The sequence below is a fragment of the Hypanus sabinus genome, chromosome 11 (assembly GCF_030144855.1).
Source record: "Hypanus sabinus isolate sHypSab1 chromosome 11, sHypSab1.hap1, whole genome shotgun sequence".
In the NCBI taxonomy this organism is placed as follows: domain Eukaryota; kingdom Metazoa; phylum Chordata; class Chondrichthyes; order Myliobatiformes; family Dasyatidae; genus Hypanus; species Hypanus sabinus.
Genome location: NC_082716.1, coordinates 43,588,021 through 43,604,017, shown reverse-complemented (window position 1 = coordinate 43,604,017; position 15,997 = coordinate 43,588,021). Strand labels below are relative to the sequence as shown.

The 15,997-nt window shown below is 39.4% G+C and overlaps 1 protein-coding gene across 3 annotated transcripts in view; it reads right to left on the bottom strand.

The window, feature by feature from the left end:
- Positions 1-15,997, bottom strand: part of LOC132401903 (coiled-coil and C2 domain-containing protein 1B-like) — a 94,756-nt gene that overhangs the window by 36,235 nt on the left and 42,524 nt on the right. For all 3 annotated transcript variants that reach the window (XM_059984244.1, XM_059984243.1, XM_059984245.1), the window contains exons 10-12: positions 8,364-8,494; positions 5,687-5,759; positions 1,392-1,510 (exon numbers count right to left, since the gene is read on the bottom strand). In XM_059984244.1, coding sequence (XP_059840227.1) covers positions 1,392-1,510; positions 5,687-5,759; positions 8,364-8,494 — 323 coding nt within the window. The remainder of the gene's footprint in view (positions 1-1,391; positions 1,511-5,686; positions 5,760-8,363; positions 8,495-15,997) is intronic.

Below are 15,997 nucleotides of genomic sequence, written 5' to 3'. Positions count from 1 at the left end.
TCAGCGAGGTGCTGGTGGTCCATGTCAGCGAGGTGTTGGTGATCCATGTCAGCGAGGTGTTGGTGGTCCATGTCAGCGAGGTGTTGGTGGTCCATGTCAGCTGTTTTGACAACACAACTCCAAGGAACTTTAGGTTTTCCACACTTTCCACTACCTCTCCATGCATATGGAGGGGGGAGGTGTACTCTGTCCTTTGATCTCCTGAAGTCAGTGATCATCTCTCTTGTTTTAGAAGTGTTAAGGACCAGGTGGTTGTCCTTACACCACTCCGTCAGATGATCCGCCTCGAGCATGTAGGCTGTTTCATTCTCGTCCGAGATCAGGACAACCACTGTGGTATTGTCCGCAAATTTAATTATGGAATTAGAGGTGTAGATGGGGATGCAGTCATGTGTGAAGAGTGTGTAAAGCATAGGGCTCGGCACACAGCCCTCCTGGATTGACTACTTGCAATTCTAACACAGGGCTTAGCTCGCAGCAAGGTCTGGTCAGGAAGAGGTCAGTAAAGGATGCTTGTGTCAATTTCTACATTAAAGCTGCTGTAATCTCTCACACTCAAATAGAGGCTTTTCATTGAAGAAGAAGGAATTCTGGCTTTATGTCATTTGTTACAAATTGGTTGGTCAGAACTTCCCAGCCAATTGTTTCCATCTTACTCACTTACTGTAGGCAGAGTGCAGGGAAGACTCCAGTCTTATCTCTGCTAGACCAGTGTGTGGTGCATTTATATTTTTAATATTCATCTTTGCTAACACTGGAAATAATATATGGGCTTATCCCAAGGAGAAATATGACAGTTCAGAATTGGAGAAACTGGTAAAAGAAATGCAATGCTTGGTTTCCTCTTTAAATTGAGAATATCAAAACTAGAATAGCAATATCATCTTGATATCTGTAAAATCTGAAACCCAAGAAAATAATAAAATTTTTTAAAGCACCAGAACTTCAATATTAGAGAAGTTATTCACCTCCTCACCTTCACAAGATGACCTTTCCAAATACCCACGTAATACTTTCTCCCACCCTTCTTCACTGAATGATTCTTTCAATGTCCTGTGCTGAGATTGCTTCCCATGATTTGCCTCTTTTACACTCATTCTGCTACCTTGATCCAGAAATGCCAGCCTCCAATTTCCCAACATGACATGACAAAAAATAAGGACATTAATACATAAATAGCATGCTTGTCTGCATGTGCTTTATTTTTCTGGATGGAATAGGTGCTCAGCAAAAATTAATCTTAAACCATTCCAATTTTCAATGAAATATCTTGGCCATCTAAGGAACAGTTACTTTCAAAGAATATTAGAGGATAATAAGCACCACACCTTTCTTTGAGAAACAAGAAAACTGAATCAGTTAAGGTTTATGGGTTTCATTATATCTAGTACCTCGCCATCGTCCTCCTCCATCTCAGCTTCAGCAGTAGCTAGTCTGGAAGCAGCTTGAAGTGCCCCAGTGATGCCAATGTCTCCAGATGTTCCTCCCACTCCTGGTATAGCTGGAAATCCTACAAAAAAATTCAACATAGCAATCGTGAAAAATCTGGAAATTTCTTTGCTAATTTCTATGCCCATTTGTTTCACATCATTTTGTTAAAGAGGACAAGTTGACTCACTCAGGATTTTTATTTCCATCTTTTAACAAATTCTCTCCTTCAGGAACCACACCCCCCTCTCTCCCCCCCCCCCCCCCACTGCACCAACACCCGCTGTGATGAGTATATGAACTGCTAAATCCATCTGTGGTATATCTCCCCACAACAACAGCTAATTTTAAATAACCATCACATCTTCACTCAACTATACTTTAAAAAAATTAAAATGAGTGATTAATAACCAGTTTGCTATAAAATGCTCATGGTGTGAAATTTGTTCTGAGACAATAATTTATGAAAAAATAATATTTGCTATATTATTTGGTTACTCTGAAGCAGTAACCTCAATAGCTCTATGGTTTTGTGCACTGTTATCTAAGTTGTCTATACCGTACACTTAACAAAAACTAGTGATGTTCATTACAAGTGCAATATAAAGATAACAGGAAATGTTCCACTTTCATTTTGTTAGCCCTGATCAGCAGTAACATTATTAACCCAGCCTTACATTCAAGTTGCACTCCAGAGTTCCATCTGTAATAAGTATTCTAGTCTAATAATGCAATGCAGCAAACTGTGAATTAGCATTTTTCAGATGAAAGTGTTACAGCATGGTCTCACTTGACAGATGACACTTAACAAAACACAGCCAAGCTCTCCCCGTGTCCTAATATTCATCCCTTAAACCAATCTTATTTGACGAGAAGCTCACTGCATACATGATTTAGTGGTCACACTTCAAAAGTACTTCATTAACAGTGAAGTGCTTTGAGACACTGGGGGTCATGACAAGTATTCATAGAAAGACATGCAAGGATTGGTGATCTGCAGGTGGTACAAAAACAGGAATCATGGGGTGGAGTCGGGGGAGACCTTTCCTCAAAAGGGCTGCTAGGAAGATGCTAATTGATATTTCAATGCATAAAAATTATACGGGTGAAGTTGAGAGTAGCTGTATTTTCTGTAGCTTACTTTTGAAATATACCATTGTTGCCAAAAATTGTTTTTTACATGAATGCCACTATTTCCTGCTTTCCAGTAAACTCCAAAGGACAAATTACATTGGGAAGAAATAATGAGGTGGCTTGAGGTTTTTTTGCAGAAATTCAAGTATATTATTTAGTTTTGCATTTTGTAAAAGAAAATTGCTTTTTTTTTAAAAGAAAATACATCTAAGTATTGCACTGCTTTAACCTTTTTCTTTTCATCTCCTATGACTGAAGGGAATTCCACTGTCAAGTCAATGATCAGCTTGGGATGGCACTTATTCTCAGGAATCTCGAGGATGAAGAGTTGTCAAATAATGCATATAAAGGGCCACCTAAAACATGGGCTATAATACTGTTTAAAATAATTACCTGCTGCATTTGGAATTATAGTGCTCACATCTTGATTAATCTTACACAAAAGTGATTAAGATTAAGGAAGAACCACAAGGTAGAGTTGAGACGAAGATATTTAAAAGATATTGTGATTAGCACATTATGAAACAAACAAAAAAAAAATCAGGTTATGTTTCAGGGCATTTAAAAACATCAATTCTCCAACTTCTTCAGTTGTGAGGAAACATTAGATGAAGAGGTGAAGAGTTTACAACATGGACTATTCAACTAGTGGTTCTTCACAACTAAGCTCTGTCGCATTTACAACTTATATTTGATATGGGTATACGAATGCACAAGCATTACCTTTCAAATAAAACACAGGTGCTTATGTTTATTTTAATACATTTGTTTCTTCTGCTGAAGAATGTGGAAATGGCAGACTCAAAACTGCACAAGTTTTCAAGTCGACTTATCAACAAATTCTGAATTTTTTGATAATTTGTATTTGGCAATCAATGTGCCTGCCGAAAATGGGCAGGCAGCTAATTTGCACAGAAGATGATGATTGATCTCAGATTCCATTATCAGAATTCCATGCCTTACCCAATAAAAGATTCTTATTTGTGGTCATCTGCATGCTTCCAATTAATCAGGAACTAGACAGCCATGTCTAGCAAAAATTAAAGAGATCAAAGCTATTCAATGAAGGCTGACCGATAGCATGTGACCAGATCACTAGAAGCCTTTACAAAGTGAAGGACTTTCCATATACATTATAATTTCCATGACAGATACTGCACAGAAACATTTGTGGCTAAAACCAGGGAGATGGCGATTGATTTTAGGAGGAAGAGGACTGTGATGAGTCCTGTATACATTCTGGGAGAAGAAATTGTGGTGGTGGAGGAGTACAAATACTGGGTGTTCACCTCAACAACAAACTTGACTGGAAACCAACACCAAGACTGTTTACAAGAAGGGGATGAAAGAATCTATTTTCTCAGGAAGCTGAGATCCTCCAATGTGTGCAGCTGGATGTTGGAGATCTTTCACCAGTCTACTATAGGGAATGCAGTCTTTTTTGCAGCTTTATGCTGAGGGAGCAACATCGGTGCTGGTGATACAAAAAGACTAAATAAACTCATCAGAAAGGCTGGATCCGTCCTTGGTTACAACCTGGACTCTTGAGTTAGTGGTGGAGAGGAGGTCACTAAACAAACTGTTATCCATTATGGACAATCAGACACATCCTCTCCATGACTGACTGAATAAGCAGTGGAGCATCCTTTTGAACAGACTCATTCAGCTCCACTGTCACAACGATCGTTACAGAAAATCTTTCCCACAAAATACAGTAAGCATGTATGACAGGAGAACAGCCATCATAGTACAATAGTCTGTTTTATTATTTTGTACATTATTATTGCACATTGGTAAATTATTATTGTGTATTTTATTATTCTGTATATTATTAGTTAAGTCTGCACATTGCTAAGTGTTTTTTTTAAATGTTGCTGCTGTAACGAAAGAATTTCCCACTCAGGATCAACAAAGTACTTACTATTATTAAAATGTTTTTATTCTTAATCCTTTTAATGCCTTGCTTTTAGGATGTTGATAAGTCACCTCATAGTCAGGCACTGGGTCGACGTTCCACCCTTTAGCTTGACAAATTGCCTGTCAGTGTGCATATTTTATGTTGGCCATTTTTATCAGTTGCATTACCTTGAAGTACTGGGATCAATACAAATAAAATCCCCTAGCAGCTTCTGTAGGTGCCTGGTTTACATGCCCTTTTCAATGCATAATATGTAGAATAAAAATACCAACCATCACTTTTATATTCTCTGCCGTAGCATTAATCCTTACTTAATTTAATCCTCCACCTACTCTTACTGCACTTTGCTTTCTGGTTGACTGCCAGTGGCTGGTTATTTTCTGCAGAGGTCGGTGTGGGACTGCTCTTTTCACTTCAAATGTCAATGACTTGGATGACAGAATCGATAAGTTTGTGGGCAAATTTGCGGACAATACAAAGATAGATAGATGGACTGGCAGTATTGAGGAAGCAGGGGGTCTGCAGAAGGATTTAAACAGATTAGGAAAATGGGCAAAGAAGAAGCAGATGGAATACAATGTAGGAAAGTGCACGGTCATGCACTTCAGTAGAAGAAATAAAAACTTAGGCTATTTTCTAAATGGAGAGCAAATTCAGAAATCAGAGATGCAAAAGGACTTGGGAATCCTAGACCAGGGATTCCTTAAAGTTTAACTTGCAGGCTGAGTCAGTGGTTGGGAAAGCAAATGCAATGTTCGCATTCATTTTGAGAGGACTAGAACATAAAAGCAAGGACTTGATGCTGAGGCTTTATAAAGCATTGGTCAGACCACACTTGGAGTACTGTGATCAGTCTTGGACCTCTTATCTAAGTAAGGATGTGCTGGCATTGGGGAGGGTCCAGAAGATGTTCACAAGAATTATCCTGGGAATGAAAGGGTTAATGTTTGAGGAGCATTTGATGGCTTTGGACCTGTGCTCATTCTGCTCCTGTGTCTAATGGTCCTATTTCTGTTGCCATTAGAGTCCATTCAAGTAATTTCCTGTACATGCAAACACATAGATTTAAAAATAAGTTAAAATGAAGGAACATTTTGTTATATTTAAAACTTCATCGGGCATTCAAATGCACTTAATATTATACACTCTTGTAATTTACATGTAGTACAAATGCTCTGCTCAAAGGAATGAATACCCTATACTTGCCTGGAGGTACTGGAAGATCTCCAAAATCCACTTTTCTTCCAGACTTATGTGCTCTGATGGCATCCTGGTATTGCTGGATAATAAAAAGGTAGAAATTTTCAACTTGATGAGATGTGTAATTGATGTACATTTTCAACTGACCAATTTCAAACTAATTTATGTAAATATAGCTCCTGCATACATGAATATTCATTGGCATATCTGCAAAAGAGTAAACGCCATTGTGAATGGGACTCTCAAATATTTAATGTTAAAACTGGTCTCTTGGATTTTTGTCGGGCAATGGGGGAGGGGGATAGAGGGTACTTTCCATGTCAAATAGCGCCTTATCACTTAGCAACCCTTTCATAATGTACTTAGTTCTCAAACACTGCAACTTAACTGGGGAAAATTTCTAATGACTCCCTTACATTCTTGAAAGAGTCTAAGAAAAAGCTTGCTGACTTTATTTTCACGTCATCATTATCTTTTTGATTATTGTAGACACAAATATCACAGTTCTTCCTTACAACTATTTAATGAAACATAGAATTGTTAAAATATAAAATTACTCCATTTGCATCATTTTAACTTTTGAGCTATAAATGCATGTATCCGAATGAGATTTTCCCAATGGCTACGTAACCTATTTTTAAAACTTTTGGACTAAGCTATGTATAAGGGGCAGGTTATCCAGTTGAGAATACAAAGGGAGACTGAATAACTTTGCACATCTCATTTTAAGTTACCTGGCATCATTCTGGTCACCTTCACAAAGATAACATTAACTGTCACCCACAAACTAGCAATAGAGGACCCACAAATTGGTCATTTATTTTTTATATAGACTTAATAGTTGCATCAGCATTGTAGGCTTTATCACATCACCTCCAGGAAATTAGAGCTAAATTCATGCACTCTTGTAATTTATTCCAGGAAACAGGGCCTCACTAACAAAATATTCAATGCTCTAACCAAATCATTTTAAGAATGCAGTATTCAACTGGCCAATCACCATGAAGGTACACCACAAAGTCCATGAGAAGCTGGGAGGTGATAGAAGGAAGAGGTTAAAGGGCTGAAGAAGAAGAAACACCTGATAGAAGAGAGTGGACCATAGGAGAAAGGCAAGGAAGGACAGAAGGGGGAAAGTGATAGGCAGGCTAGGAGAAAAGAATAGGTAAGGGGGGAATGGAAGGAGTGGGAAGGAGAAGGGGTAAAAATAACTGGAAGTTATAGGAATCAATGTTCATGCCATTAGTTGGATGCTACCCGGACAGAATAAGAGGTGTTGTTCCTCCTACTTGGGTATGGCCTCATCATGGCAGAAGAGGAAACCATTGACCAACATGTCAGAATGGGAATGAGGATTGGGAATTAAAGTGGGTGGTCACCGGGAAAACCTGCTTGTTGCCCATGGAATGAAGGTACTCAACAAAGCTGTCCCCCAATCTACATCAGGTTTCATCAACATAGAGGAGGCCGCATTGGAAGCACTAGATTACCCCAACAAATTGGCAGATGAAATGCATCTCACCTGGGAGGACTGTTTGGGGTCCTGAATGGAGTTGAGGGAGGAGGTGAATGGGCAGGTGCTGCACTTCTTCTGCTCAGAGGGATAAATGCCAGGAAGGAGATAAGGAGATTACTGGGGAAGGAAGAATGTCTTTACCTTTTCCAGCTTTCTGCTCCCAGCTTCTCACTTCATCCCGCCCCAACCTTCTCCATTCACCTGGTTTCACCTCTCACCTTCTAGCTTTTACTCCTTCCTCTTCCTTCCCCCTATCCCCCCAACCAATCACCTTCTTAATGTGGATTCTTCCCCCTTCCCTTCCCGTCCCGTCCTAATGAACGGTCTTGGCCCAAAACGTTGACTGTTTATTCCTTTCTATAGATGCTGCCTGACTTACTGAGTTTCGCCAGCATTTTGCATGTGTTACTCAGGTTTTTCAACACCTGCAGAATCTCTTGTGTCCACAATGTTAGTGTCTAGTTAAGTCTCTTTTCATGTGTGTAGGATTTTGACATAGCATCCTAATGCAACTGAATGGCTTTGAGAGGACTTTTACAAGTTAAGCACATTGCTCTAGATTTGAAATCTTACATTGCAAGGTCAGGTAAGAATCATGGTTTCCTCCATATCAGTGAACATAAATCTCCACCAGTGTACAGTCAAGGTCCATTTGGTATAAACCAAATAGAAGCTGTGTTTGCCAATTCCTGGCCATAGAAGAAACTACAATCTCCTGTGAAGATCCACATATCAAATGTCAGTTTGGAAACGATCGTAGCAGATAGATTCAAGCCTTGATTGGAACCTTGAACCAGCTGCATGTGAACTTGGACTGAGCATCAAGGGAAAAAAAGTGTCTATCTGCAATTCAAGGCAATGCAGGATACATTGTTATTTTTTATATTATGCAACGCCTTCCCAATGAGGGGATAATTGAATCAGCCATAAGAGGATCTGAATATACAGTAGATAACAAAGATGCTTTTATTAACAGCCTCTACACATGTCACAAATAAAATGGCCATTGAGTGTGTAAAGCTATGAGTGTCCATTTATTTCACGGTTATAAATGAAATGGAACAGCTCATTAAAACATACATGAACCACATGTTAAGCAAGAAATAAACATCTTTAAAAAGGGGATTGAAAAAAAACCCTGAAAAAAATGGCTCAGTATTAACATACCTTTGCTATTCTCTCATGCATCCTTGCCTTACGATCATTTCCAGTAGCTTTCGCCTGAGATGCTGCTGTTTTGTATCTCTCCATTCTTTGCTGTAGAGCTTCCAGTATGTCTTTGGGTGCTGGTGGTGGGCCTAGAATCACAGAAATAATCTGTACCTGCTGTAGTTAAGAATTTCTTTGGAACAACTCATTAGATATTATTAAGATTTTTACAGCAAACAGAACGCTAATATGTTTACGTCATTTGCAGCATTTTCTGCCCAACCTCCTTAGGTCAATTGTCACAACTTCCCTCATTTTTCCACCCATTCATGGTTATCCCTTCTCTCCAATATGATCATCTAGCTCTCTAGCCCTTCCAGAATGTTGTTAATTTTAATAGAGGTATCATTCTTTGAATTCTGGTAAATAGAAACTTAGTTAACCTAATCTTTCCTCATGTGACAGTCCTATCATCTTAGATATCAGTGTGGCAAATCTCCACTACACTGTTAAGTAGATCCTTTCTCAGGAAAGAAGAGAGCCATATTTCAAGGTGCGGTCTCACCAAGGCCCTGTATACCTCATTAGTCTAGTATTCAAAACCTCTTGATATGAAGGTCAGTTTACAATTTGGCTTCTTAATTGCTTGCTTCACCTGCAGATTGCTTTCTTTCACTGGTATACACGAACACCAATTCCTTTTACATTAACACTTCCCAATCTAATACCATTTAAATTATATGCTGCCTTCGACTTTACTACCAAAGCAAATAACTTCACACATCTGTGCCATATTGCATTAGCAAAGTTACTGTCCATTTGCTTAATCTGCTGAATGGATGTATCATGGGGACGGGAACACAGATTTAAAGTGACAGGAAAAAGAATGATTCAGAAGAGGAAAACCTATTGTTTAAATCAATGAGAGTGGTTATCATTTGTAATGCTATAGGTATGTGGCACTGGAACTCCAAAGAAAGCTGGGGTAATCTAATGGGTTGAATAGACTCCATCCATGCTGCAATGAGTCTATGGTTCTGTGGCAGTGCAGACAGACAGACATACTTTATTGATCCCGAGGGAAATTGGGTTTCATTATAGCTGTGCCAACCAAGAATAGTGTAGAAATATAGCAATATAAAACCATAAATAATTAAATAATATTAAGTTAATCATGCCAAGTGGAAATAAGTCCAGGACCAGCCTATTGGCTCAGGGTGTCTGATACTCCGAGGGAGGAGTTGTAAAGTTTGATGGCCACAGGTAGGAATGACTTCCTATGACGCTGTGTTACATCTCGGTGGAATGAGTCTCTGGATGAATGTACTCCTGTGCCTAACCAGTACATTATGGAGGGGATGGGAGTCATTGTCCAAGATGGCATGCAACTTGGATAGCATCCTCTTTTCAGACACCACCATCAGAGAGTCCAGTTCCACACCCACAACATCACTGACCTTACGAATGAGTTTGTTGATTCTGTTGGTGTCTGCTACTCTCAGCCTGCTGCCCCAGCACACAACAGCAAACATGATAGCACTGGCCACCACAGCCTCGTAGAACATCCTCAGCATTGTCCGGCAAATGTTAAAGGACCTCAGTCTCCTCAGGAAATAGAGACGGCTCTGACCCTTCTTGTAGACAGCCTCAGTGTTCTTTGACCAGTCGTTTATTGTCCATTTGTATCCCCAGGTATTTGTAATCCTCCACTATGTCCACACTGACCCCTTGGATGGAAACAGGGGTCACCGGTGCCTTAGCCCTCCTCAGGTCCACCACCAGCTCCTTAGACTTTTTCACATTAAGCTGCAGATGAGTCTGTTCGCACCATGTGACAAAGTTTCCCACCGTAGCCCTGTACTCAGCCTCATCTCCCTTGCTGATGCATCCAACTATGGCAGAGTCATCAGAAAACTTCTGAAGATGGCAAGACTCTGTGTTGTAGTTGAAGTCTGAGGTGTAGATGGTGAAGAAAAAGGGAGACAGGACAGTCCCCTGTGGAGCCCCAGTGCTGCTAACCACTCTGTCTGACACACAAGTGTTGCAAGCGCACGTGCTGTGGTCTGCCAGTCAGGTAATCAATAATCCATGACACCAGGGAAGCATCCACCTGCATCATTGTCAACTTCTCACCCAGCAGAGCAGGGCGGATGGTCTTGAACGCACTGGAGAAGTCAAAAAACATGACCCTCACAGTCCTTGCGCTTGAAGTGGACTGACTTCAAAGTGGTAAAATCCATGAAAACCAAACAACTCACAATCTTCTGCTGCATATCCAGAGTTTATCCTGTTATTTGTGCAGTTCATGACCCATACTCAAAAATACTTATAACGTAAACTGTTGAAGCTCGAGACTGAAAATACACGTCAAAATTTAACAAGAGGGCTTTGACTTCAAAGTTCACTGTAGGATAGAAATCAAGCACTGTAGTATTCCAACAATTTTGACACTAACTAGCCAAAAATATGAAGGCTCAACAGAAAACCAGTTTTTTCATTCTAAAACTCAATGACTTTATTCTCAGTTTTTTGTTAATTCTGTGAATGTATGAAAATGGAAAAATGATGCTAAGATGACAACTATTTCTTCATGCAGTACATACAAACAAGCTATTGACCAATAGCTTGGGAAAGTTGAAATGCTAGTTGAAGGAGACCGAAGTTTCATCATTAACTTTATAAATTTTACTTGGGGTCCACATCCATAGACCTCTCAAAGCTGTCACGCAAGTTAACAGGGTCATTCCTGGGGCGTTTGGTGTGTTGGCCTTCATTAGCAGGGGAATTCAGCTCAAGAGCTGCAAAGTAATGTTGCAGCTCCATAAAACCCTGGTTAGACCACTCTTGAAATTTGTGTTCAGCTCTAGTCGCCTTATTATAGGAAGGATGCGGAAGCTTTAGAGGGGGTGCAAAGGAGATTTAATAGGATGGTGCTTGGATGAGAGCACGTATCTTACAAAGGTAGTTGAGCGAGCTAGCGCTTTTCTCTTTGGAGTAAAGGAGGATGTGAGGTGACCTGATAGAGGTCTCCAAAATGAAAAGATGGCTTAGATAGAATGGATAGCCATGCACCCTTTCCTCAGCTGGAAATGGCTAATGTGAGGGGGTGCATAATTTTACAGCAGATATATTAGCGGCATTTGACTTCCGGTAAGATGGCGATTGCTTAGCTGCTCCGAACTTTTGTTCCGTTACTGTCGCTATCTTTGCACTAAATGTCTCCATTTTTTAAACCTTAGTCGGGAACTTTTTCGATACTTCTTACTTGCCTGTGAACACCTCTAACTTACAATGTCTAGCAACAGCTCTAAATCCGGGAGAAAGGAAGCTCCGGCTCTCTCAGACGAGACCCTGGCTGCGCTCGGTCAGCTCCGAGACGAAATTTTAAAGGAATTCGAAACCGCTTTCAAACAGTTGGAGGTCAAGATTGATCAAATCATCAACAAGGTGGGCAAACATGCCCAACACTTATCTCGCATCGATTCGACTTCTGAAGATTTAGAAAGTCGTGTTCGATACTTGGAGACTCTCTGTTCCAGCTTGGAGGAAAAGTGTAACAAACTCCTTTTCAAAACGGTGGATCTCGAAAATCGCAGCAGACACTGCAATCTTAGAATTCTTGGATTGCCAGAGGCCACCGAACAGGGATCAAAAGTGAAGTTTTTCGCCGAGTTTCTCTGTGAGATATTCGGGAAAGATTTGCTCCCAAACCCACCTGAGCTCGAACGGGCACACTGGGTCCACGTTCCCGCTGGAATTCTGGGCAACCGCCCGCGACCAGTAATCTTGTGCTTCCATCAATACCAGGTAAAACACCGTCTGATCGTAGAGGCACATCGCAGAGGTTCTTTTATTTTCCAGGATACAACCATTCGATTTGTGGAAGATTTTGCACCCCAGACCTTAAAGATGCGCGCTGAGTTTAAAGGCGCAATGAAAGTGCTTTTTGATCGTGGTTTTAAACCTTCGCTTCGTTCCCCTGCTGATCTACGAATCAAAATTAACACTGGGAAATATAAATGGTTTAAGTCAGCCAAGGAAGCTGAAGCATTTGTGGCAAGTCTTCCGGCCATCCAGCCTTCTTCGGAACCCAATCAGACCTCCTAAAATGGTGGATAAGTACTTCTCGTAGTAAAATTACTTTTTCTGGACTCAGATTTTACTTGAATCATTCAGACATTATTCATCGAAACTCTAAGGGCTGTTGACAATCTCTCCCTGGATTTGGTGTGTGTGAAATCTATCTTTTATTGTTGTACAACTTTATCTACAGAGTTCTACAATTGACTTTAACTTGTTTTGAAGGTTTGAAGTCTTCAGTGAAGGCCTTCCTGTTTGTTGGTTCACAGTTTAATTGCCGATCTATTTTCCCTTCTTTTTATATTTATTTATTTTATTATACTTTTTTCTTTTCTTCACCCCTTTTTTCTAATTTCTGAATTTTTTTCTCTCTTCTCTGTAAATGGTTGATAAATACTCGTCTTGAATTTATAATTTTCCCCTTCCTCTCCTTTTTTTTATCCCTTTTTTTTCCCTTTCTCTTACTTTATTCTTCTATAATTTTTTCGCTGGCAGGTTAGTTTTGGTCTTCCGATTTTTTCTGTATTAAGTTTTATATTCCTGCAGAAGGTGTTCTAATCTGTAGTTATGTTTAGTGCATAAACTAGTTACTATTTATTATAGTATTTATACAGAACTGCTGTTAATGACACAGATCTGGAAGTTGTATTTGGGTTAATTTTTTTGCTAGAGCTAGCTACTTGTTTTGGTAGCCATCTAGTTTTGGGTTGTGTGGATGGGGTGGGTTTTCTAGTTCCAACATCACTCACTGTATATATTATATCTCTTTATTGCTCAGGACATGTATATGTGTTGATTTTACGAATCTATGTTTACATCTCTGCTCCCAGACTGCTATTGTACTGCTTGACTTTTTATATGCCTTCTGCCTTTTATGCATTAGTAATCGATAATGGCTAGTGCACTTAAATTCGTGAGCTGGAATGTAAAGGGATTGAATCACCCTGTTAAAAGGAGGAAGGTATTCGCACATATCAAACAACTCAAAGCTGACATTGCTTTCCTTCAAGAAACTCATATTCGTTGCTCTGATAACTCCCGGCTTTTGTCAAAGTGGACGGGTCAGCATTTTCATTCATCCTTTTCCACTAAAGCTGGGGAGTCTCCATTCTTATTAACTCAAATATTCCTTTTGAACATAATAAAATATCTGATATAAATGGCCGTTTTATTATTGTTTCTGGCAAACTATATAACACTAAAGTTGCACTAGCAAACCTGTATGCCCCCAACTTTGATGATGTTAATTTTTTTGAACGGTTTTTTTCCTCACTACCAGACTTAAACTCATACTCTCTTATACTGGGTGGTGACTTTAATTGTTGGTTAGATGCCAATTTGGATTGATCGTCCTCTGTTACTAGACCACCTACTAAATCTGCCTTAGCTATCCAATCGTTTCTCTCTAATTATGGTATCTCTGATATATGGAGTTTCCTCCATCCTACGGAGAGAGATTATTCTTTTTTCTCACATGTTCACCATACCTTCACTAGAATTGATTATTTCTTACTCGATAACCAACTTATTCCATTTGCCCATTCTTGTGACTATACTGATCTCTGACCATGCCCCAATTACTCTCTCTCTGAATTTGCCTGGTCTCCCTCAGAGGAATAAACACTGGCGGTTTGATTCAACTTTACTATCAAATGATGATTTTTAAAAATTTATTAAGGATCAGATAACCTTTTATTTTAACACTAATACATCACCTGAAGTGCCATCCCAGATTGTCTGGGATGCCATGAAAGCATATCTGAGGGGGCAAATAATCTCTTACACAGCAAATCTCAACAGAAGATCCCGTGCAGATTGATTAGACCTCATTAACCAGATTAAAGAATTGGATCAAATATATGCCCAAAATAAGAACTCTGAATTATACAAGATGCGTGTTGAACTCCAAACTAAATTTAACCTTCTGTCCACTCAACCTGTCGAACACCAACTTCTCGAAAGCAAGAGTCGCTTTTACATTCATGGGGGTAAGTCTGGTAAATTCCTAGCCAATCAACTGAGGCGTTCCAAAGCCAAACAACATATTACAAAGATCCGGAAGGAGAACGGAGACTTTACATCGGATCATTTAGAAATTAATGACGCATTTTAAAATTTTTATTCTCGGCTTTATTCCTCTGAATCTCTGAATGACAATATCTCTGTTGATCAATTTTTACAGAATCTGAATATCCCCTCACTTTCATCTGATTTCAAAGCCAAACTCAATGCGCCTATGTCATTAGAAGAAATATCTACTGCAATTTCTGCACTGTCCTCAGGGAAATCTCCTGGACCTGATGGGTTCCCTGTAGAATTTTATAAATCATTCTCCTCCTCAGTTACTTTCAGTATTATCTGACTCGTTTAATTACGGCAAATTGCCACCCTCTTTCAGTGAGGCATCTATTATTCTTCTTTTAAAAAAGGGCAAAGACCCAACAGAGTGTTCCTCGTATAGGCCGATCTCTCTGCTCAATGTTGATGTAAAGATCTTAGCTAAAGTTTTGGCACATAGATTAGAAACCGTCATTCCCTCCATTATCTCTGATGACCAAACAGGCTTTATTAAAAACCGTTTCCCTTTTTTTAACATTCGGCGTTTATTTAATATCTTATACTCACCTCCAACTGGGATTCCTGAATGTGTTATTTCCCTCGATGCGGAGAAAGCATTTGATCGTATAGAGTGGAACTACCTTTTTGCAGTTTTAGAAAAATTTGACCTTGGCCAAAGTTTCATCTCTTGGATCCAATTGTTGTACCTGTGTCCTACTGCCTCTGTTTTAACCAATTTTCAGAAATCCCAAGTACTTAATCTCAAACGTGGCACCCGCCAGGGATGCCCCTTAAGTCCCTTTCTCTTTGATTTGGCTATGGAACCTCTGGCGATAGCATTTCGAAACTGCCCTGAATTGACTGGGATTTGGAGAGGGGGTGTTGAGCATAAAGTTTCTCTCTATGCTGATGACTTATTACTCTTTCTCTCAAATCCGTCTACATCCTTATCTCTAATGTTTTCACTTCTTGACCAGTTTAGCCAGATCTCTGGCTATAAACTTAATTTACATAAGAGTGAACTTCTCCCAATTAATAAAGAAGCACAAGAACTAACATTTCATGATCTCCCTTTTAAAGTAGTCCATAATCAATTTACTTATCTTGGAATTACAGTCACAAGGAAGTTTAAAGATCTCTTTCGTGAAAACTTTGCCAATCTTTCATATGCTATAAAACAGAGTCTGGTTCAATGGTCACCTCTATCTATGTCTTTGGTAGGTCGTATTAATGTTGTTAAAATGTATGTTCTCCCCAAATTTTTATACCTATTTCAATCTATCCCAATTTTTATTCCTAAATCTTTTTTTGATTCCTTAGACTCTATTATTTTGTCATATCTGTGGCAGAATAAGCGCTCTAGAATTAATAAAATCCATCTCCAAAAATCTAAAAAAAGAGGGTGGCATGGCTTTACCTAACTTTCGTTTATATTATTGGGCAGCTAATATACGTTGTGCTACCTTCTGGTCTTTCTTCCATGGCCAAACCAAATGCCCTAACTGGGTGGCAAT